The 22,031-nt window shown below is 43.7% G+C and overlaps 1 protein-coding gene across 1 annotated transcript in view; it reads left to right on the top strand.

Moving 5' to 3' along the window:
• RYR3 (ryanodine receptor 3) overlaps positions 1 to 22,031 on the top strand; it is a 558,656-nt gene that overhangs the window by 427,772 nt on the left and 108,853 nt on the right. Inside the window, exons 44-50 of the mRNA XM_015473104.3 lie at positions 1,812 to 1,992; positions 3,427 to 3,535; positions 6,166 to 6,286; positions 11,635 to 11,804; positions 14,744 to 14,964; positions 19,177 to 19,267; positions 21,128 to 21,268. Of these exons, the coding sequence (XP_015328590.2) occupies positions 1,812 to 1,992; positions 3,427 to 3,535; positions 6,166 to 6,286; positions 11,635 to 11,804; positions 14,744 to 14,964; positions 19,177 to 19,267; positions 21,128 to 21,268 (1,034 nt within the window). The remainder of the gene's footprint in view (positions 1 to 1,811; positions 1,993 to 3,426; positions 3,536 to 6,165; positions 6,287 to 11,634; positions 11,805 to 14,743; positions 14,965 to 19,176; positions 19,268 to 21,127; positions 21,269 to 22,031) is intronic.

Below are 22,031 nucleotides of genomic sequence, written 5' to 3'. Positions count from 1 at the left end.
CTTCCTTGTACCTCCCTCCAAAAGACGGAGCCTACTTCTTCTGCCTTTGAGTGCGAGCTGGATTCAGTGAACCACTTCTCATGGATAGGATATAGTAGAAGTGACAGTATGTGACAAGGTTGTAAGAGGTGTCGCGGCTTCTCCCTGACGCGCTCTCTTGGATCCTTTGTTCTGTGGGAAGCCAGCTGGCATGTCATGAGAACACTCAAACAGCCCTATCAAGAGGTCTCACGGTGAGGAGCTGAAGCCTCCTGCTCACAGCCATGTGAGTAAGCACGGAAGCTGATACTCCACGTCCAGTCAGGCCTTCAGAAGACGGCAGCCCTGGCTGACATTTTTACTGCAGCCTCATGGGAGATCCCGAGCCAGGGCTGCCTCGCTTAGTCACTCCCAAATTCCTGAACTACAAAAACTATGAGATAATAGTTAGTCTTAGCCTGTTAAGATTGAAGATAATTTTTAATGCAAGGATAAATAATTAATACAACAGCGTATCAAGATGCAACCTCTATTATAGAATTGAATCCTCCAATAATATCTAGTAATTTTATAAAAATATTTTTCTTCAGGTTTCATCCAGTACACAGTGTCAAAAAGCCTTGTCTTTGAGGTTTGGCCCAGGGGTGAATTCTCAGACGCAAGTTAAGATTTTGTATGAGACACTGAGACAGAAAGTATGTCTCATGAAATTGTTTGAACAAGCTGTAAAACTACTTTGGATTTTAAAACTGACTCTGAGAAGCATTGGCGATCCCTGTCTACATGTGGCAGTTCACTGCTTAATCACTTCTTTGGGAAGTGATACCCTGTCTTGGTTATCTACGGTTTCTTCCAAACAGAAATACCAGCAAACACAGTCATCCAGTCTTTAGCTCCCCACAGAGCAATTCTAAGAACAACTAAGACAACTTTACCAAGTAGATTCTTACCCAGATAAATGATTTCAGAAATGCCCTGAGGTCCATCCCCGAGAGTTTCCCTGGTGGCCCAGACAGTTAAGAATCTGTCTGCAATGTGGAAGACTCGGGTTGGATCCCTGGGTTGGGGAGATCCCCTGGAGAAGGAAATGGCAACCCACTCCAGTATTCTTGTCTGGAAAATCCCATGATACAGAGGAACCTGGAAAGCTACAGGCCATGGGGTCGCAAAGAGTCAGACAGAACTGAGCGACTAACATTGTCATCCCCAAGAGAGACATACCCCAGAGAGAACAGCTGAGGCACGTCACCTCTCCAGATGCTAACCGAAACACACCAGCTTGAGTTACCCTATTACCTCACCTCAAGGAAGCAAGGAAATACCTAATAAGCACCCCAAGGGAGTTAATAAAGACATAAAGGTCCTCTTTCTCTAAGTCACTTGTGAATTAATCAGTAATCCATGGTAGATGCAGTAGTCTATTTCTTGCCCTCTGAGGACCTAAATATACTGAAATAATGTGAATGGCATAAAATCCTGAACTGAGAAGCAAGACTCTGTTCTAATACTGGTTAATTGTACTACTTCAGATAAATAGATTCTGACCTAATTTATCAAAGCTTCCTCTGCATCAGTATTAGCTACTAATCTTAAGAGTATGTGACAAGCTAAACCAAAACTGTTCTTCCAGCCTTATCAGTTAGAAATCAATTCTGGGCAACTTTGTCAGCAGTCCAGTAATTAGGACTCCACGCTTTCACTGCAGGGAACACAGGTTCAATTCTTGGTCGGGAAGCTAAGGTCCTGTAAGTCGCATGGCATGGCCAAAAAAATGAAATCAGTTCTGAGGTTGTCCCCTCCAGCGAGATGGTAAAAATGCCTCTTTCCCTTAGGTGAAAGTGTGGAAGAAAATGCTAGTGTCGTGGTCAAGCTGCTCATCAGACGCCCCGAGTGCTTCGGCCCCGCCCTGCGGGGTGAAGGAGGAAACGGTCTGTTGGCGGCCATGCAAGGCGCCATTAAGATCTCTGAGAACCCAGCCCTCGACCTCCCCTCACAGGGCTACAAGAGGGAAGTGTAAGTGAATAGAATTGCCTTCCCGCCTCCGTATGGTTGGTGAGCTCCCCAATATTCTCAGTACATGCATGATAAAGCAAGTGTCGATAACCTCTCTCTGGTAGAAGAAGCACAGGCTCCTTACAGCTGTTGCTCAAACAGCTTAGATCACTTTGTGAGCTTGTTATCTTGACTCTCCCGGTAAGCTTCATGATCAGTCTTATCTTCCCTGCCTTCCGTTTCCCCTTCTCCAGTCAGGTCCGTTGGCAAATCCAGAAGTCGCAAGCTCAACCCCCACCACACCCCACCCCCATGCCTCCCTGTGGCATCCCCACCAGAGGAAACTGTATCTAGGCTAAGAGGCCTGGACCAACGGGCTCCAGTCACTGTCTAACTCCAGCCTGTCCCCTTCAGTATTTTGAATCCCACTGTTTCACCTCATACCTCTCATACTTTTAAAAAGAAGGAGCAACCTCCACTTCCTCTTCTGAAAGTGTCTGATTTGATTCCTGGGGTAAAAAGAAAGCTGCAGAATGTGAAAAAATCACAGCTCTACTAATCTTGGAATTTAACAGTTAAAGATATAGTTAGTACATTATCGGCCTTGTGACCTTCCTTTCACTATGTCTTGTGACCATTTCCCTTTTATCACGGCCTCTAAATTAGACCCCAGAATCTAGAGAAGGGATATAACTCAGCCTAGCTTGGGATATAACTCCAGCCAGGGGCTCTTTTTTCTTTTCTTTTTTTTTTTTTTCTGGTCATCATTTCTGGTAGGTGATCTGGTAGAATTAGAACCCAAAACATAAGCTATCCCAACTTCCTCATGTAACCTGAGAAAAACTGAGGCCCAGAGTCATATAGCTTCTTAGCATCAGAGCCAGGGCCTGAACTTGGCCTTCCTGACTCCTGTCCAATGTGCTTTCCATGTCTGCCTAGCAGGAAAATGATGGAACGGTTGGTAGATGTTTTGGACTTCCCTGATGGCTCAGACAGTAAAGCGTCTGCCTACAATGTGGGAGACCCGGTTTCAATCCCTGGGTGGGGAAGATACCCTGGAGAAGGAAATAGCAACCCACTCCAATATTCTTGCCTGGAAAATCCCATGGATGGAGGAGCCTGGTAGGCTACAGCCCACGGGGTCGCAAAGAGTCGGACACGACTGAGAGATTTCACTTTCACTTTCTTTCACTTTGGGGGTCACAGTGCTGCTCCATGAGTGAGTGTAGTCTGCATGATCCACTCATGTCAGTTAAGTTCATGGGAGTATATTTGGGTCATTTGAGCTTGCTGAGTTAAACCACCTCATTAACATCTGGGGGGAGAGAAAGAGTCCAGTGGAAAGGATGCATGATGCCCAGGGTGAGCAGAGAAAGTATTTCCATATCGTGTCTCGAGCATGGTGCCACCTGCATGACTTCTTTACAGCTCCTTGTGTCGCTTCTGTCTCAGCAGCACAGAGGACGATGATGATGAAGAAGAGATCGTGCACATGGGCAATGCAATCATGTCATTTTATTCGGCTCTTATAGACCTGCTGGGCCGCTGTGCTCCTGAGATGCACGTAAGTGATAAGTGCCCAGAGAGCAGCTTTGAGGGACTTGAATCAGGAACATGGTAGATGTCGTGAAGGTCATTTCTTCTTCTGTCCCTGGCATGTGTGAACGTGCCTTTCTCTCTATTCCTTCTAGCCAAAATCAAAAGTAGTTTCTGCCTCTGGTACCTGATTCTACAGCTTTCTGAGGAATGACTCCTGGGAAAATCTCTGTGTTGTATGATTTCTCTGTGACCCTAGTAGGGCATATCTGCTACATATTCTTGTTTCAGAAGCCTCCAAAAATTACATTTTCTTGCACCTCAGCCTGGTCACAATGTGACCAACTTGATTTCATGGTTGTCTCTGTCAGGACACTCCACATGGAAAATCTTTTTTTGATGACCATGGTGTTAGGCATCAGGAAGATAGTCACGATTCATGTTTGGTTATTTCCCAGCGGTAAGCTTTGCAGATATACTGGAAAAGATGATTCTATTTTTATGAGATGTCTTCTCAAACATTCAGTTTCAAACTGAATTTGTGTATTCAAAGTTGTGTTTTCACCTTCCCTTTTTCATCTCTGCTGAGGGTGGAGACACATACTGGCCTTATTTCTCATAAAGTCTCACATTATTAAGTGAGAGAGGAAATAATTGCTGCTTGTAGGAAAACAGAAAAGATAGTTCTTTCTATTTTAAAAGTACTTGGTAACTGTGTAATAGAACTTTGTTCATTCAGGGCTCAGGTGCTCTCTCCACAGTGTTCACTGCATTTGGATTATGCCAGTGTCTCCTAAAAGTACTTGCAATGCAGACTAGGATGATATAAATAGTGGTTTCTGGTATTGATGAGGTTATATATTTGGTCACAGCCAAGATAACAGTGGGTATGTTGTATTTAGTGCTAATGAAAAGATAGCATTGATTTAAGTAATGGCTTTCAAATTCTTTTGACCAAAAAAATTATTTTAACCATAGTAAGAAATTTGGGGTGGGCTAACAAGATCACTTGGGTTTTTCTGTAACAATTTGATCCAAACAAACTTGTTGAGAAAATTAATATCATTTACATTGTAACCTAATATACATATGTCCAGAAACAAAACTTATCCTTGCTATGGATACTGCATTCTAATAGTTTCTACTCTATTCTAATATATTTCATGCTTTTTAATGCTGGTGACAATCCACTAACTGATTTTATAACCCACTAGTTGGTCAAGACTACAATTTGAAAGATACTGCATTAAAACATAAACTCTTATCTTTCTTCCTGTATGTCATGTATTATCTACTTAACAATGTAGCCTGTTTGGAAATCCATCTACAAGGGTTTAGGGGAACTCTTCCGGTATGGAAGAATCTAGGGTAAAAGTACTGTGTGCTTTTGTGACCCCATAAACTGTAGCCCACCAGGCTCCTCTGTCCATAAGATTTTCTAGGCAAGAATACTGGAGTGGGTTGCCATTTCCTTCTCCAGAAAAGTACTGTAGAGAAAAGAAAATCTAAATCTTCAAAGGGGAGGCTGATCAGAATTCTTAACTTGTAATAGTTTCTAGTTCCTACTGTGGAACTAGCACCTTACCCACATGGGCAAATCTTTCCATTTCTGTGCTGTTAAACAAATAAAGGAAAATGAAAGGGAGCTAGGGAAATTCTCAGGCGTCCTTCTGTCTTAGGGTGGGGGGTCAGTTCCCTTGATCACCTGTCATCTCTTCACAAAGCAGGTTACACAGTTTGCCTAGTCCCAGGAAGACTGGCCACATGGGATAGCTAAACCCTCAGAGCCCCACCTGGGAGAGAGTTTCTTCCTTGCTTACTGCCCCTCAGATTCAACCTCATAAACACATACACATACTTCTCCCATGGCCCTTCCTGTGTGAATAAGGGGAAGGGATGATGCAGTCATCACTCACAGCTGTGCTCATAGCTAGGGTCACACATAGGTGTCCCCCTGTCTCTGATTCTGCAAGCATTGTGTCCCAGCATGTCACCCAGCTACCTCCTAGGTAGGCTCAGTCCTGAGCTCATGACACTTCCATTGCCAGCTAAGAGCCTGTGCCCAGAAGCGTGCCTGCTGCCCCCACATCCAGGAGGATGTGGCTGTGTACATGCCCACCGTGGCCATAAGAATCAGGCTATCCATTCCCAAATAACTCCCTTGAGATTCTGAAGTTCTCTCTGACATCATCTATATCCCTCTTGTTGCCCTGTTCTCAGCATTAATCAAACTTTTTTAGGAAAGCAAAACACCTAAGTCATGTCTACATTGAGCAGAATTCCAGGGTCTGGAATCATGGCCACATTGTCACCACACTTGTCATGGCTACCTAGAGCTCCCAGGACTGCAGTCACACTGAGACTCAACAACAGGCTGCCGTCACTGCGGAGACTACACGGCTGTTGCTATCACAGCAAAGGAATCCACTTGCCTTCCTTGGCCAGAGTTATTCCCTCAGTAGCACCTCTTCTAGAAAATCAAGAGAAAGTGCTTCTTTTTTTCTGTGGCCACCCATGTCTAGAACAATTAGGGAGACACAAAAGTGTCCCAACCCATCCCCCTACAAGGAGAATAATTTTACTGCCCAAACTTTTAAGGTGGGGTGGAGTGGGCATATGGGAACTTCATTTATCTTACTCTCCAACCCTACCTTGCAGCTTATCCAGACAGGGAAGGGAGAAGCCATCCGGATCAGGTCCATCCTGCGCTCCCTGGTTCCCACCGAGGACTTGGTTGGAATCATCAGCATCCCCTTGAAACTGCCTTCCCTGAACAAAGGTAAGGGAATGGCTGAAGACTGAGTCCTGCCAGCCTCCCCAGGGCCACCCACTCGCAGCAGGACCCTGTGTGCAGTGCAGGGGTCCTCCCTGCCTCCTACTGCAGGGCAGGCTTCACAGGGACAGGATCTTGCTCTTTTTCTGGCAGTGGGGAGTTCTCTCCTCCCAGCTCCAGCTGGCTGCTTGTCTCCTCTGCTCCTTTGGGTTGAGACTTCCCTACACCATGTCCTATAAATATGGCTTGCCGAGACCTCACTGTCTTCTGAACTCCAGTTGTCTGGAGGGAGGCTGATGGACTGGCACCAACAAGAGCTCTCTCCAAACCTCCCATCTCCTTTGCCTCTGTGCCCCCAAACTGTGCAGCCAGCTGGGGCAATGGAAGGATAGGGTCTGACTCAGGCTCCCTTGGCCATAGTGCTATGCGCCTCACGGCCATGGACCATAAAGGGTCTTCTTCCACTGCTTCTTCTGACATTGGGCATCAGTCTGTGTTAACATTACAAAACTTATACTCTCCCCAAAACACAGAGGCTCTCCATGTCACTCCATCTGCTATCCAGTTAGTTTCCTCCTGGCTGGTGGAAAAGGTGGAAAGATAGCATGCTGCTGCTGCAGTGTTTCGCAAACTGGTGTTCCGCGAGACATTTTGGTAAAGCATGCTAATTGCTGTACATGTTAACAAGGGGTTTGGAGTCAAATAAGTTTGGGAAACCTTGGGATATACCACATTTTTCTGTCTTTACTGAGATATAATTGACACATAATGTTGTATAAGTTTAAGGTATACAGTATGATGATTTGATATGTTTATCAAAATAAAGTAAGTAAATGCATGCTTCACCTTGCATAGTTATCATTTGTTGCTGTTATGGTAAGAACATTTAAGTTCTACTCTCAAAGTAACTCTCAAGTATACAATACAGCGTTGTTAACTATGGTCACCACGCTGTACATTAGATTCCCCCAAACTTACTCATCTTATAACTGAAAGTTTGTACCCTTTGGCCAACACCTTCCATTTCCCTCCCTTCCCCCAACATGTAGTAACCATCAGTCTACTCTCACTTTCTATGAGTTCAATTATTATGAGTTCAATGTATAAGTGAGCTCGTACAATACTTGTCTTTCTCTAACTTATTTCACTTAGCGTTATATCCTCAAGGTGCATCCATGTTGCTACACACGGCAGGATTTCCTTCTTTGATAGCTAAATAGTGTTACTCTCTGTGTGTCTGTGTGTGTCCTTATGTATGTACAGACCACATTTTCTCTATCCATCTATCTGTGGACACTTAGACTATTTTTTTCTATGTGTTGGCTATTGTGAGTAATGCCGCAATCAACCTAAGGATGCAGATACCTCTTGAAGATACTGATTTTGTTTCCTTTGGCTATATATCCAGAAGTGGGGTTGCTGGATCATTTGATTGTTCTGTTTGTGATTTTGAGGAAACTCGACACTTTTTCCATAGTGGCTGCACAATGTGTATTCCCACCAACAACAAGGGTTCCCTTTTCTCCTTATCCTCGCCAACATTTTTTATCCCTTGTTTTCTTTTTTTAATAATCTTTCTGCTGGGTGTGAGATGATATGTCCTTGTGGTTTTGATTTGCATTTCCCTGATGGTGAGTGATGTTAAGCATCTCTTCATGTATTTCTTGGCCATTTGTATGTCTTCGGAAAATATCTGTTTGTATCCCTTGACCATTTTAAGTCAGATCATTTGTTTTTGTTGTTGAGTTTTTGAGTTCCTTATATATTTTGGGTATTAACTCCTTATTAGATATATGGTTTGCAAGTATTTTATTGCATTCTGTAAGTTGCCTTCTCATATTGTTGATTGTTTCTTTTGCTATGCAAAAACTCATTAGCTTAATTTGTCCACTTGTTGATTTTTACTTTTGGTGTCATATATCCAGAAAAATCATTGCCAAGATCCTATCAGGGATCTTACCCACTGTGTTTCTTTCTAGGAATTTTAAGTCTTTAATCTATTTCTAGTCAACTTTTGTGATAAACTTTTGTGTAAGATAGGAATCCAAATTCTCTTCATCTCTGATTTTAGACAATTTTATTATAATGTGTCTCCGAGAAGATGGTTTGGGATTGAAATTTGAGGGTGACTTATTAGCTTTATAAACTTAGATGTCCAAATATCTCCTCAGGTTTGGGAAATTCTGTCATTATGTCTTTAAGCTTTCTGCTTCTTTCTTCCTCTTTTCTCCTGGACTCCAGTGATAGGTAAATTGTTTCTCTTAATGGTGTCCCTTAAACCCTGTAGACCTTCTTCATTCTTTTTTTCTGTTTGCTGAATAATTTCAAATGATTTATCTCTGAATTCACTGATTCTTCTGCTTGGTCCAGAAGACACTCTCTATTGAATTTTTCCATTTAGTCATTATATTCTTCAGCCCCAATATTTCTTTTCTGTTCTTTTTAATTTTTTTAATGTTTTGTTCTATCACTTTGTTGAACTCATGTTTTTGTTCTTGCTTTCTCTATATCATTAATTTGTTTATCTGGATTCTCTTGCAGCTCTCTAAGCATCTTTAGAATAACTATTTAAAAATCTTTGTCAGGCAATTCATGCATCGCTGTTTGTTTGGTTTCAGTTACTAGGCATTTACTGTATTCTTTTTGTGGAGCGTGTTTCTCTTGTTCTTCATGAGCCCTGTAGCCTTGCATAGGTATTGTGCATTTGAGGAAACAGTCACCTCTTTCCAGACTCTACGGACTGACTTTGGTAAAGAAAGACCTTCGCCTTCAGGTGGGGCTCTTCTGGTATAGGAATGTAAGGCAACTTCAGGTCCAGACAGCACATGATGTCTTGTTGCCTCGGGCCCCTGGGGTCAGCAATATTGACAACTGCATGGTCCTTGGCCGGTGCTGCCTGGGGTCCTCTGTGACCGACAGGGCTGTCAGCTCCCTAAGCAGTGCTTCAGGTCTAGCTGCTAGGGTCCAGGGCAGGCAGTGGTGGTGGTGGCCAGGGCCAGTGGCACACACGCTTGCAGGGACCAGCTGCAGACACACATGTAGTGGCAAGGGCGGGGCCAGCAGCAAAGACCAGAGCCAGCTGTGGGTACACTGGCACCTGGGGAGACCCTGCTGGGTCTCACCTGGTGCATGTACAGCAGTGAAGGCCCAGAATCGGAGCTGGGTGGGCAGTGTGCGGGTGCACAGCTGGGGCGGTAACCCTGCAGCTGAAGGAGTCTAGATGGTGTCTCATGCTTGCACAATCACAGAGGCCGGGGCTGGCTGCTGGTGCAGATTTGGGGTTCTGGCTGTTCCTGGGGAGCAATGGGGAGAGAGTCAGGTGACTGGGCATCTGTGAACACACACAAACCCATGGGACAGAATCCTGTGAAATCTGGATTTTGTGGTGGCTGTGCTGGCTTTTAGTTTCTTCAGTGGCAAAAGCTGCTGGGTCCTCAGCAGGCAGGTCACTGGAAAACCAGGATCTCCTACTGTGTGGCTGATACTGGTCACCCCTGCCCTTCTTTCTTGTTCCTAGGTGTCTCTAGGCATCTCAGCTTTGCCAGTCTCTGGGTAGAGTGAAACCAAAGCTGGCCCTTCATGCAGTGCCCCAGAAGGCTCTGGAAACCAATCACACACCCTACTCTCAGTAACTGGCAAAAGAAACTTTCTAGTTGAGTTTCCTTCTTGGCACTGAGCAGGGCCAGCCTGAAGAATGCGGGCAACATGAAGTCACCCTTCCCTCCCTTTTTGTGCACTTACTTTCAGATGTTTTATTCCACTATATTCATTGCAAGGATTGATGCTGAAGCTGAAACTCCAATATGTTGGCCACCTGATGCAAAGAGCCAGTTCACTGGAAAAGACCCTGATGATGTGAAAGATTGAGGGCAGGAGGAGACGTGGGCAACAGAGGACGAGATGGTTGGATGGCATCACCAACTCAATGGCATGAGTTTGAGGAAACTCCTGGGGATAGTGAAGGACAGGGAAGCCCAGTGTGCCTCAGTCCATGGAGTCACAAAGAGTCGGACACGGCTGAGTGAACAACAAATGTTGCCGCAGTTTATTTGGTGGGGCCCTCCCTAAGCCCTCCAAAGCCCTCCCAAAGCTGGTGTTGCCCATGGGTAGCTGATCTTTGGGGGAGATCAAGCTTGTGGTCTCCTACTCCCCCCATCTTGGTGACGTCATTCTTGAACGTATCACATTTTATAACTTCATGAAGCCTCTGAGAAACCTTGTGGTAAAGAAGATAAATGTTGAACTCAGTGTTTCCCAAACTTTTTGAACACAGAACGCTCATTAGTATCCCGTAAAAGTACTGTCTTTTAGACAGTATACTGGATATTTGAGATACTAACTCAGCCTCCCCTGTTCATAAACAGCTCCCACTAGTGCTCAGGGGAGGAGACGCAGGCAGCGTCCTGTCTGGAAGGAGTCCTCTCCTTGCTCTCCCAGAGTCCTGCATAGATGCCTGGGCTGAATTAGGTTTGGGACTGGATAGCACTAAATGTTTGCAACTCTCAGGGTGCCTTATGATGTACAGAATTTATATAAGGTGTGACTTTAGCTTGATCATTCTGGAGCTCTCTTTTCTAGTTTTTGGTCTTAACTAAACTGTAGGAGGAAGCCCTTTAGAGATCCTTTTTGTTCTCCACGTCAAGAAAATTTTTTTTTTTTGCTTCATGGCACTTTCCTCACCTTATCTTTGACCCTTTTTATTAAAATAAGGTTACAATTCTTGGATGATTTCCTGATCTAAATTTCACCTAAACCAGATAATACTCACTAAAGACTGAAAGAGCATGTCCTCAGTGTTGTGCTATTTAGGTTGCAATGCTTATAAGCATGACATACTTTTCAATTTAATCTGCCTTACATTTTTCTCCCTCCCTTTTTTGTGCCATCTTTGAACAAAGCAGTAAATCAAGCCCTGACTCCTGGCATTTGCTCACCAACCTCAAGCTCCCAATGCGATATCGCTGAGCATAGAGTTGGACAGAGAATTCACATAGCACCCTGCTGTACTGAATTTCCAACATACAAATACAATACATGTAAATAAAATCAAATATAGATTATAGTACAATAATTGGGAAGTGTTAAGCTTTGAATATTTGTCATGTTTTAAAATATATACTTAATTACAAAGCATAATTTTAATAATGGACATATCTAATATCGGGCTCACTAAATTCCTGAAATTTTAGCAATCAACTCTTCCAAGCCAATATAAACTGACTCTAGCACATTGTATTATTTCAAAAATTCCTATTTCTTGTCAGGAGAACAAGCCATAGACAGACAAGCTCCGTGTTCCACTTGAGACTGTGGAGACAGAAAAGAGAATATGACATTCTCTGTGTTTCTTTCAGATGGGTCGGTCAGTGAGCCAGATATGGCAGCCAACTTCTGCCCTGACCACAAGGCGCCCATGGTACTGTTCTTGGACCGTGTGTATGGCATCAAGGATCAAACTTTTCTGCTCCACTTGCTGGAAGTTGGATTTTTACCTGACTTAAGAGCCTCTGCCTCTCTAGATACAGTAAGTGGTTAAAATGAGAAAAGTATTATTGGAATTAGAAGTGAAGTTTCTATCTACTCCCTGATCACATATTAGTAGCTTGCTTTAAAGGGTGAGAAAATAGAGAAACAAGAAACGGAGGATCTGAATTTCCTGGTCCAGAGACTTAAATGTAGGTGAACTGGACCTGAGATATTCAATCGAGCTCCATCCAGTGCAGTGTCCTTTCCTCAGCACTGTGGTGGTGGCAGGGAGTGGTGCTATCCCGTGCATTGCAGGGTGCTTAGAATCATCCCTGCCCTCTGCTGGTGCTACACACCAGTAGCACACCCCCCAAAGCAATTCACCAGATGTACCCTGGGAGACAGTCACCCTCACATGAGAACCATGGCTCTATCACTTATGAAGAAGGATGGCTGGCAAGCATGATAGGCTGGAAATACTCTTCCTACTCTGACTTCTTACGTTATATGCACTGACCATCAGGAAGGATAGTCTGAAGCTCAGGGCATGACAAGGTCAAGGTAACAGGCCAAGTACAAATCCAAATTTGGCAGTCAAGTGTGAGGTAGGGTAATCCATCATCGACAGACATCAAGACAGGAGGCCCAGGAGTTCGAAAACAAGAATGCCAGGTACTCCAGATCAGGACGAAGCAGAGAGATAGAACACTAGAAGTTCTGGGTTTAAGGGGGAAAGACCAATGAGATCAGCTTAAGTTTTAAAACAAATATTGACCAGCTTAGGGTTGTTTTTAAATTGTATTATTATTTATTTATTTATCTAGCTGCGTTGGGTCTTTGTTGCCACATGTGGGCGACTCTAGTTGTGGCACCCGGGCTTCTTGTTGCCGTGACTTCTCTTGTTGTGGATCACAGGCTTCTAGGTGCACGGGGGCTCAGCAGCTGTGGCTTGAGGGCGTTAGAGCACAGGCTCAGCAGCTGTGGCTTGAGGGCGTTAGAGCACAGGCTCAGCAGCTGTGGCATATGGTCTTAGCTGCTCCACTGCATGTGCGACCTTCTGTACCAGGGATCGAGCTAGTGTTCTCTGCATTGCAAGGTGGATTCTTAACCACTGGACCCTCAGGGTTGTTTTTAAAGAGCCAGTGGCATATCTTCTTGATCAGTTGTAAAGTGTCTCAAAGGCACCACCTGGTGTCCAACAGCAGTAGAAGTCTGAGCTCCGGTGAGGGGTGGTCAGCTAGCCAGTACCTTAACTGGGGTGAATTCTACTTGAACAAGTTACTCAGAAATGGATGGGGTCACCCAGAAGTGGAAAGCAGTATAAGCCCCAATCTGAATGGGCATTCCATCCCTATCTGCGGCATGGAGGTAAGAAATGGTATATCCGTGAAGGCATTAGGGGCATATGGCTGTTTTGTAAAATTAAAACAGTTAAAAGCTTCCACTGCCTTTTTTTTTTTTTGATCTTTCTTATAAGTTCTTTGATTTAAAAAATAAAAAAAGATTAACTTGTAGGACATTTCCAGGTTTCCTGATCAAAGCGTTCACCTTGTTTATAAATCAGATAAGCAGCAAATAATCTTCTAGAATTTGGTGTTCAAATCATAGGCTTATCTACACACTAGCTTCCACAAAAGAAGCTTTGTATTCAGTTTCTCAGCACATGCATTTTCATGCATTCTCTTTTGAAAACTTTTAAGCCACTGGCATCAAAGCTCTTCATCATTTTAATAACTCTGTCTTTTAAAGAAATAAATGTGGAAGATTAGCTATTTCTTTCCATATGATTACTGCAGCTCCTAGAAGGCAAACTTTTGATAATTAATAGAAACACCCAGAAATATGGACCATTCAAAGAAAACAGTTTATCAAATCATGTTATAGGAAATGTGTTATAGATATAATGGCTGTGATCATCACAGGAAACAAGGATATTTCATCTCTGTGGGCCACAAGGTTTCTTTAGAAGTTCTTCCCTTAAAAAAAAAAAAATGACAGTTAACCATGCTTTGGCTATATTTAGTGTCACTAAGTGGGCCTGCCTTAAATCCAGCCTGTCTAAATGAGCAAGAGAGAACAGTGTGAGTGATGATTACAGCTGAGTTTTAGAGAAGGCCGTAGGTTTCTATTCCATGTACACGTTTTCCCATGAAGAAGTGGGTTCCCTTTAGTGATGTCTTACCCTCGTGCCAATGATCAGATTTCAGATTGCTCACAGTGCTCGTAAACTAGGTGATGGGGTCAGAGCTCCACTTTCTTCCTGTGAAACTGTCACAAAATCAGTGTTTGAGTGCTTGCTGAGCCTCAACACCTTGTGGTGTTGGTAGTTTAGTTGCTAAGTCGTGTCCAACTCTTGCAACTCCATGGACTGTGTAGCCTGCCAGGTTCCTCTGTCCATGGGATTCTCCAGGCAAGAAAACTGGAGTGGATTGCCATTCCTTTCTCCAGGGGATATTCCCTACCCAGGAATCGAACCCACGTCTGCATTGCACGCAGATTCGTTACCACTGAGTCACCAAGGAGCCTGTAACCATTTGGTAATCTCGAAATCACAAGAGGACAGCTTGTGAGTCTCCATAATGTGAGAAAAGAGATGGAGAACCAGAATAATATTATAAATAATAATACAGCAACTTGGAAAGTGGACTTTGCAGACAACAAGGGTGTTGGGTTAGACTGGTCATCAGCTCATTTTAACAAGGGTTTGGGATTCTTCTTGAAGGAAACAGGTGTTTGTGGGCCATTCGGAATGAGTAGCACAAGTCAGCCTTTGCTTTTCTTTTGTTTATTATTTCTTTTAACCTGATTCTTTTTTTCCTTTAAGATGCAAAAGAGAAACAGGTCTCTTTAGACAGAGTAGGCAGTTGTTCAGTCTGTCACTGTGAAACACACATATGAGTACACCTCCCTGCCCTGCTGGTTGTGAGCTCAGCACAGGGGAAGCCTGGCCCTGTCCTTCCCAGGAGACTGACCAGCATCTCAATCCCCTTTTCGTAGGTTTCCCTAAGCACCACCGAGGCTGCACTGGCACTGAACAGGTACATATGTTCTGCTGTGCTCCCACTCCTCACAAGATGCGCCCCTCTCTTTGCCGGGACAGAGCACTACACTTCTTTGATTGACTCTACACTGCAGACAATATACAGGCTTTCCAAGGGGCGATCCCTCACCAAAGCTCAGAGGGACACCATAGAGGAGTGTTTGCTGGCCATTTGCAAGTAAGTGCACACTCCCATGTGTTTCACTTCTGTGTATGTATCTGTGTCAGCTGCATTTAACTGTGTAAACCTAGACCTGGCGAATCTAGTCTGAGGATACGCTCAGACTCTAAGATTGTGCTGGGTCCCCTACTTGCAACAGGCTCTTTCTTTGTTTTTAATGTTCTGTTGAAAAATAGTTGATTTACATTGTTGTGTTAAGTTTCAGCTGTAGAGAAAAGTGATTCAGTTATATATATATATATATATATATATTCTTCTTTAGATTTTTCCACTGTAGATTATTAAAAGATATCATTCCCTGTGTCATACAGTAGGTCCTTGTTGTTTATATATATATATATATATATATATATTACACAAACACACACACGGGCATCCCAGGAGGCGCAGTTGTAAAGAATCTATCTACCATCTCCTATGTAGGAGATATGGATTCGATTCATGGGTGGAGAAGATCCCCTGGAGGAGGAAATGACAACCCACTCCAGTATTCTTGCCTGGAAAACTCCATGGACAGAGGAGCCTGGAGGGCCACAGTCCACAGGGTCACAAAGAGTCAGACATGTCTGATTGAGTATACACATGTGCATGCATGGGTGTACACACACACACACACACACACACACACACATACATGTAATAAACTCCTAATTTATCCGCAGGCTCCACAGGCTCTTTCTGATGAAGCTCGTCTCTTGCTCTGGGGCAGTGATGGGACTGACAGCTCAGGCTCTAGCCCTGAGGATCGGTAGGCCAGGAGATGAGACCGTCTCTCAGGCCTGAAGTATTCAGATTAAGAAGTGGTAAATTAGGCGGTTAGGATTACATAGTACTATATGTAAAATAACTAACAAAGACCTACTGTATAGCATACAGAACTCTACTCAATATTCTGTAATAATAGATGTAATACATGGGAAAAGCTGAAAAAGAATATGTGTGTGTGTATATATAACTGATTCACTTTGCTGTAGACCTGAAACTAACACAACATCGTAAATCAACTATAGCAGTAGCGGTAATGTTAGTCACTTAGTAATGTCCAATTCTTTGCAACCCCATGGACTGTAGCCTGCCAGGCTCCTCTGTTAATGGAATTCTCCAGGCAAGAATACTGGAGTGGATAGCCATTCCCTTCTCCAGGGGATCTTCCCAACCCAGGGATCAAACCCAGGCCTCCTTCATTGCAAGCAGATTCTTTACCTTCTGAGCCACCAGGGAAGCCTAAAATCAACTATACTCCAATACAAATTAAAAAAAAAAAAAAAGAACTAATGCTTTAGTTCCTAAACTAGAGCCAGAAGCAGGTTTTCCCTTCTGGGTAAGTAGACCTTCACACAGAGGCCAGACTATAAAAGCATGAGTCAAAGCAGCCCTCCTCTATGCCACATTAGACCTGAAATAAAGAAAAGGCATCTCCAGTCCCCGTGGGGAATCAAGGCAGGAGTGCTCACTGCCGCAGATGGGCAACCAGGGACAGAGTGTCAAGCCACCCAGAGACCCAGAATTGTCAGAAAACTACATCAGATCTCGTGGGGTCAAAGGAAAAAGGGCTCTTCCAATGGTGAGCCTCAGCCACACAGTCCAGGACCAGGCTCTGCTGTTTAAGCCAGTGGTTTTCCACCTCAGCTATGTATTAGAATCACCTGGATGTCCAGGCCACATCTCAGTCCCTAAAATTCAAACCTTTAGGGATGGGAGCCAGGCCCCTAGCTTGTGAAGCTCGTCAGACAACTCCATGATGCAGCCAAGACTGAGAGTCACTGCTGTAGGTTGTCCTGGAGTCAAGCCCGGCGGTTTTCCCTTTAGTGGCCAACTAGGTCTGGCCCTGATTCTTGTTGAGTGGGTTGTTTTCCTAGTCACACTAGAGATGACTGTGCAGTGGTGGGACTGGGGCTGCCTAGAAAAAAGCAATTGGTCAGTCCGTTTAGGACATCAAATTAAAAGGCCATCTCACATTTATGTTTCAAATGTAACGTGGTCCTTCTATTTTAAATGCTTTATTGAAATTAACCTTTAAATGCCATCTCGTACGGGAAGGGAGGAGGGAGGAGGGTTCAGGATGGGGAACACGTGTATACCTATGATGGATTCATGTTGATATATGGCAAAACCAATACAATATTGTAAAGTTAAAAAATAAAATAAATTTTTTTAATAAGTTAAAATGATATAAAGAATCAAAATAAATAAATAAATAAATGCCATCTATCATCTAAGGCCTATAGACCTCAACTATTGAGTTGCCTGAAAAGTTTGTTCAGGTTTTCCTGTTAGACATAGAAAAACTCAAACATTTTGGCCAACCCAGTACTTTTATGGGTTAAGCTATGTCATGCACAGTGCTATTTGCCTAGGATGTGGAGTGGAGGATGTGGGCCATCCACCCATGCCCCATAAAAGGGGTTTCTCTCTGAGATCCTCTACCAAAATCAGGCTCTTATACTCTGACAGCACTTCATTCATTCCAGTATCATTAGAACTGGCAGAGAAGCTTATTTGAATGCTCTTGGTCCTGGAAGGGAAACAAAGCTTGGTAAACACACTGCAGGCCTCTAGGAATGAATAGGGTGACTAAGGTTTCCACGCCACCACTTCACAAGGAGGAGCAGGAGCCCCTTGACTAGTGGATATGGTTGGGCATCTACTTTTCTCCTGAGTAATGGCCAAGGGAATAAACAGTGAGTCTGCACAGAAATCCTTCCTGTCAGCATCGGTTCTATAATTGGCTGGTGGCTATGTCCATCACAGCTGTAGGTCTTGTTCGACCTTTTCCTAGGTCTGAACTCACCAGGTATCTTGGGAACCAAACCAAAAGTCCTGTCTCCCGGCATAAGCTGCTTCCTAGTTTTTTTTCTTTTTTTTTTTTAAACTGATGTTAGCATATATGTTTTTAAAGAATCAGACTAGATGTTGGGAAAATTAGAATTTTGTATCAAACCAAAATTAGAGCTCACAGCCCTATTCCTATGTTCCTAGGAGCTTCTCCACTCCTCTTCTTGGCCATCTGAGCTCTAGAAACAGCAGACAAACTGATACTTAACTAGCTTTATTATTTATTAAGTTAGTAGTTAATTGAGTTTGAGATTTATGTTACTCCTGGATTTTATTTGTTAGTCTAAGGTGATACTGCTAATTAGGTAAACAGTGTAAAAAAAACAATTTTATATGTTTATGATTATTACATTTAGAGACAAGATTTTACTTGCTATACATCATGATTGACATTTTCACTCCAGGGATTTTTATCGCAAGGCCAGTTCTAGCAAAATTTGTGAAACAGACGAGCTTTGTTGTCCATCTCCATTCACATCTAGCCTCCTTGTTCTAGATGCCTCTGAGGCTCTTTGTGGCATTTTAACATTCAAGATCAGAGTTATTAACTTTGCCTCCTTGTCTCTTAGGCATCTCTGGAAAGGGGCCTGTGAGCTGAACTTATGTGCCAAATTGTGTCTAAGTGTGTATTTTATCTGGGAAGAATCCAGAGCTTCCACAGGGTTTTAAAAGGTTTGGCAATCTAAAAATAATGGCTAAGTCAACCTGGTTTATCTCTTTTCTCTCAGAATTTACTTGTACCAATACCAAGGCCATGAATGCTTTGATAATTTGATATACTGTTCTCTAATTATTCAATTTGCTTTTTAAAGAAGTTTTTTTTTTTTTTTTTTTTGAGGACAAACCCTTAATCCCAAAACATGATTTCGATAATGAGAATTTCAGGTTCAGCAACTCAGAGCACCTTTCAAATCACCAGTAGGTGTCCTCAGATTCCACCTGTGCAGCTGGTCACCTCTTGCTTCTTCCTTGGCAGAGTTCAGGAGCATGGTCAGTCTGTAGAGAGTTCTAAAACCACCTGGACTTTCTTTCTGTTGTATTTCTGTCATATATATTTCTTTGCCCATAGTCAGTGGCTGTATTTTGATTGAGTGTCATAGACCCTAGAACATCCTGTCACATGGTGATTAGAATTTAACCTTAAGGATCTCAAGCCGTGAGCCCCACTCTCTCTTTCTGCATTTTAACTACACTCGATTTTTAAAGTGTTTTACCATCGACTGTGGTTTTATCCATGATCTTGTGATTTAGGAGCTAAGTGTTTTGAAGTTTAGCTCTAATATATGGTTATCGCTGCTGAGTATTTCTTTCATTCTCTCTCCCTTATTTTTTTTTTTCATTATATCCTTTTGTTTTTCTTATTTTGTATTGCAGTCACTTGAGGCCTTCCATGTTACAGCAACTCCTGCGACGTCTAGTTTTTGATGTGCCCCAACTCAATGAATACTGCAAAATGCCTCTTAAGGTAAACCTCTCTGTTACAGAAATAGTCTATGGCGCAGGAAACGTGCCTTGTAAAACATGATCTTCACAACGAGGGGAGCAAAATACATCTGAAATGGGTTTTACCCCTTTGACTTGATAGCAAACTGAATACAACCTCCAAAATCAAGCCCTTTCTTTTTTATGATTTATTTATTTTTAATTGGAGGATAATTGCTTTACAAGATTGTGTTGGTTTCTGCCCTACATCAATTACATGAATTAGTCACAGGTATATATATGTCCCCTCACTCTTAAACCTCCCACCCCACCCCCCCCTCCAAGTTGCCCTAGAGCCCTGTGGAGGGCTGTGGAATCTCTGACAACATACAAGCTCTTGTCAACATACAACATACAAGCTTCTTGAGTGTAGAAGTTAGAAAGAATAATTCTGCTGGATTCATTAACGGCTCCAATTTGCCATAATCGATTTCCACCAATTACTTGTTATTTAGCAGAGGTTAGTGAGGGGACTTGGATCTTTGTACTTTCCTGCCCTAATTAGGTTTTCAGAAGGTTTTTAATCTCAAAAAGCTTTGAAGTCCTGTGAGTCTTCATTTAGGTACAGAAAGTAAAATGTCCCTTTTCTTTTCCATACTATGTTACGCTTTTTTTCCCTTTTATAACAGATCTTTAAAATTTTTTCACTTCTTTTCTCTTATTAGTAAAAAGTAAGGCCACAGAGCCCTGTTTTCATCATCTGGTTTCTGATTTTCTCACAAATTACCAACGTTTTATTGCTGGTATGGCAAGCATTCCGGCCTGGGCGAGAAGACACCAGAATCAGTCACCCACAAGGGCAGTGTTTTTCATCTCTTACCTCTGAGGCACCTGCACTAGTTGTATATTCAAAAGGGTCAGCAGTTTCCAGCCACACCTGAAAATTCTGCCTGGTGATTTCAACAGAACTTTCCTTCTTTTCAGAAATAATCTAAGCAAAGATTTCAGGAAGTGTTTTACTGGGATAAACAGAATTCCAAGAGGCCCTTAGTCCATCCTCTTGTTCCATGCCAGGTAGAAGACAGCTTGTATGTTGTCAGAGATTCCACAGCCCTCCACGGGCTTATTCTTCTGTCTAACCCTAAAACTCTTGGTTTTCTTCCCAAAAAGTCCTTTAGATAAAAAACACAAGTTTTTACAGTTAGCTTGGCATTGCTTCCTTGGAATGCCTGTGCCATCAGCTGAATTCTGGCTCCCAAAGAGACATCATCACTAGCACTCAGCAAGCTCACTTTTACCCCTTAGATCAGCAGGATTTTTCCTGGAGGATGTGGATTCCCGCCTGCTGGGATGGGACCTTGGCAGTGTACGTGTCCCCTCTATTGGCCACGTGGGGAACTGCTGTGACATGGCTAGACCATCAAAAGGCTCAAGAGAACGGCAGGGAAGCCAGGGGCAGGAATCAATGTGGAGAAATCTGTGGACCCACAGCCTGCTCCCTGCCCGCCCCTCCTCATATCAGCATTACCAGATTTACAAGCAAAGATCTCAGAAGAAATTTTCCTCAGGCCTTACTGGCTGGAACACAAACACTTCCAGAGGGTAGCATCTTCCCAGTGGAGTAGTAACAGGCCCTCTCCCATTTTATAGCAGCCTCTGGGGGTGATTGAGGAGGTATGAGAGTTAATGGGGCAGATTCCGTTTGGGCTGAAGCTTGTGAGGCACAAGAGCAGACCATTCCCAGTGCATCCGGGGGCCTCTCTGTAGACAGCCTAACTATTTGCATTGTTGGTTTCACTCTCCTCGTGGGTCTGTGCTGTTTTCTTCTTCCCTGTGTGCTGTCGATGCCTGCGGATCTTCTCTGCCCCACCCCACTGGTGCACACTTGTTCTCAACCTGCCAGCTTCTGACGAATCACTACGAACAGTGCTGGAAGTACTATTGTCTGCCTTCGGGCTGGGGGAGCTACGGTCTGGCCGTGGAGGAAGAGCTACATCTGACAGAGAAGCTCTTCTGGGGGATTTTTGACTCCCTCTCTCATAAGGTAATGGCAGTGCTCCTGGAACAAAGAGGGGGGTAAGGGTGGCTGGACCTCGGTGATACAAGCTGATTCCCAGTCACCCTCTGCCATGTGCCCGAAACTCTGCCAAGCACTTTGCAAGCAGATCACATGCATTATCCCAGCTACCCTGACCCTCATTTGACAGGTGGGAGATCTGTTGGTAACTTGCCAAACTCACAAAGTTAACATAGAGAGAGCTACTTTCAGAGTAAATCAGAAGAATACCTCTTGGTTCCAGGATTAATGACTTCATCCCCTTCCTTCCCTCCCCACCCACCCCCACCCCCAACCCCCATCGATGTTATATGGCCCCTGTTAGCCTGCTTTCACCAAGTTCAAGCCTAGAGAAGTCCTAGCATCTACCCTGAGGTGGGGATGTGGGATTCCCAGGAGACCCTTCGGGGAGGAGCTGTCCGGCCCCTGGGGAGGAGAAGCTTGGGGGAGAACTAAGGGCCTCTGCATCCCCAGCCTTCCTGTGCTGTCTGATTGGAACACAGCCCCGATCTCACACGTGCTCCCCTTAACATATATTTAGATTTGTGATGTGACCAGCTTTAGATGAAGTCAGTAACATTCAGGATGGTATGGCCGTAGATAGGTCACCAGCTTTAAAGTTTTTCAGGTTTTCATACAGAAGTCGAGAGCAGGTATACAGCTGCAGTCTGGTGTTGGTTGTGTGTATGTGCTCAGTCATGCCCGACTCTTTGAAACCCCATGAACTATACCCACCAGGTTCCCCAGTCCA

The sequence above is a fragment of the Bos taurus genome, chromosome 10, assembly GCF_002263795.3.
Source record: "Bos taurus isolate L1 Dominette 01449 registration number 42190680 breed Hereford chromosome 10, ARS-UCD2.0, whole genome shotgun sequence".
Lineage (NCBI taxonomy): Eukaryota > Metazoa > Chordata > Mammalia > Artiodactyla > Bovidae > Bos > Bos taurus.
Note: the sequence above shows the minus strand (reverse complement) of the source record. Positions and strands in the feature narration are given on the sequence as shown.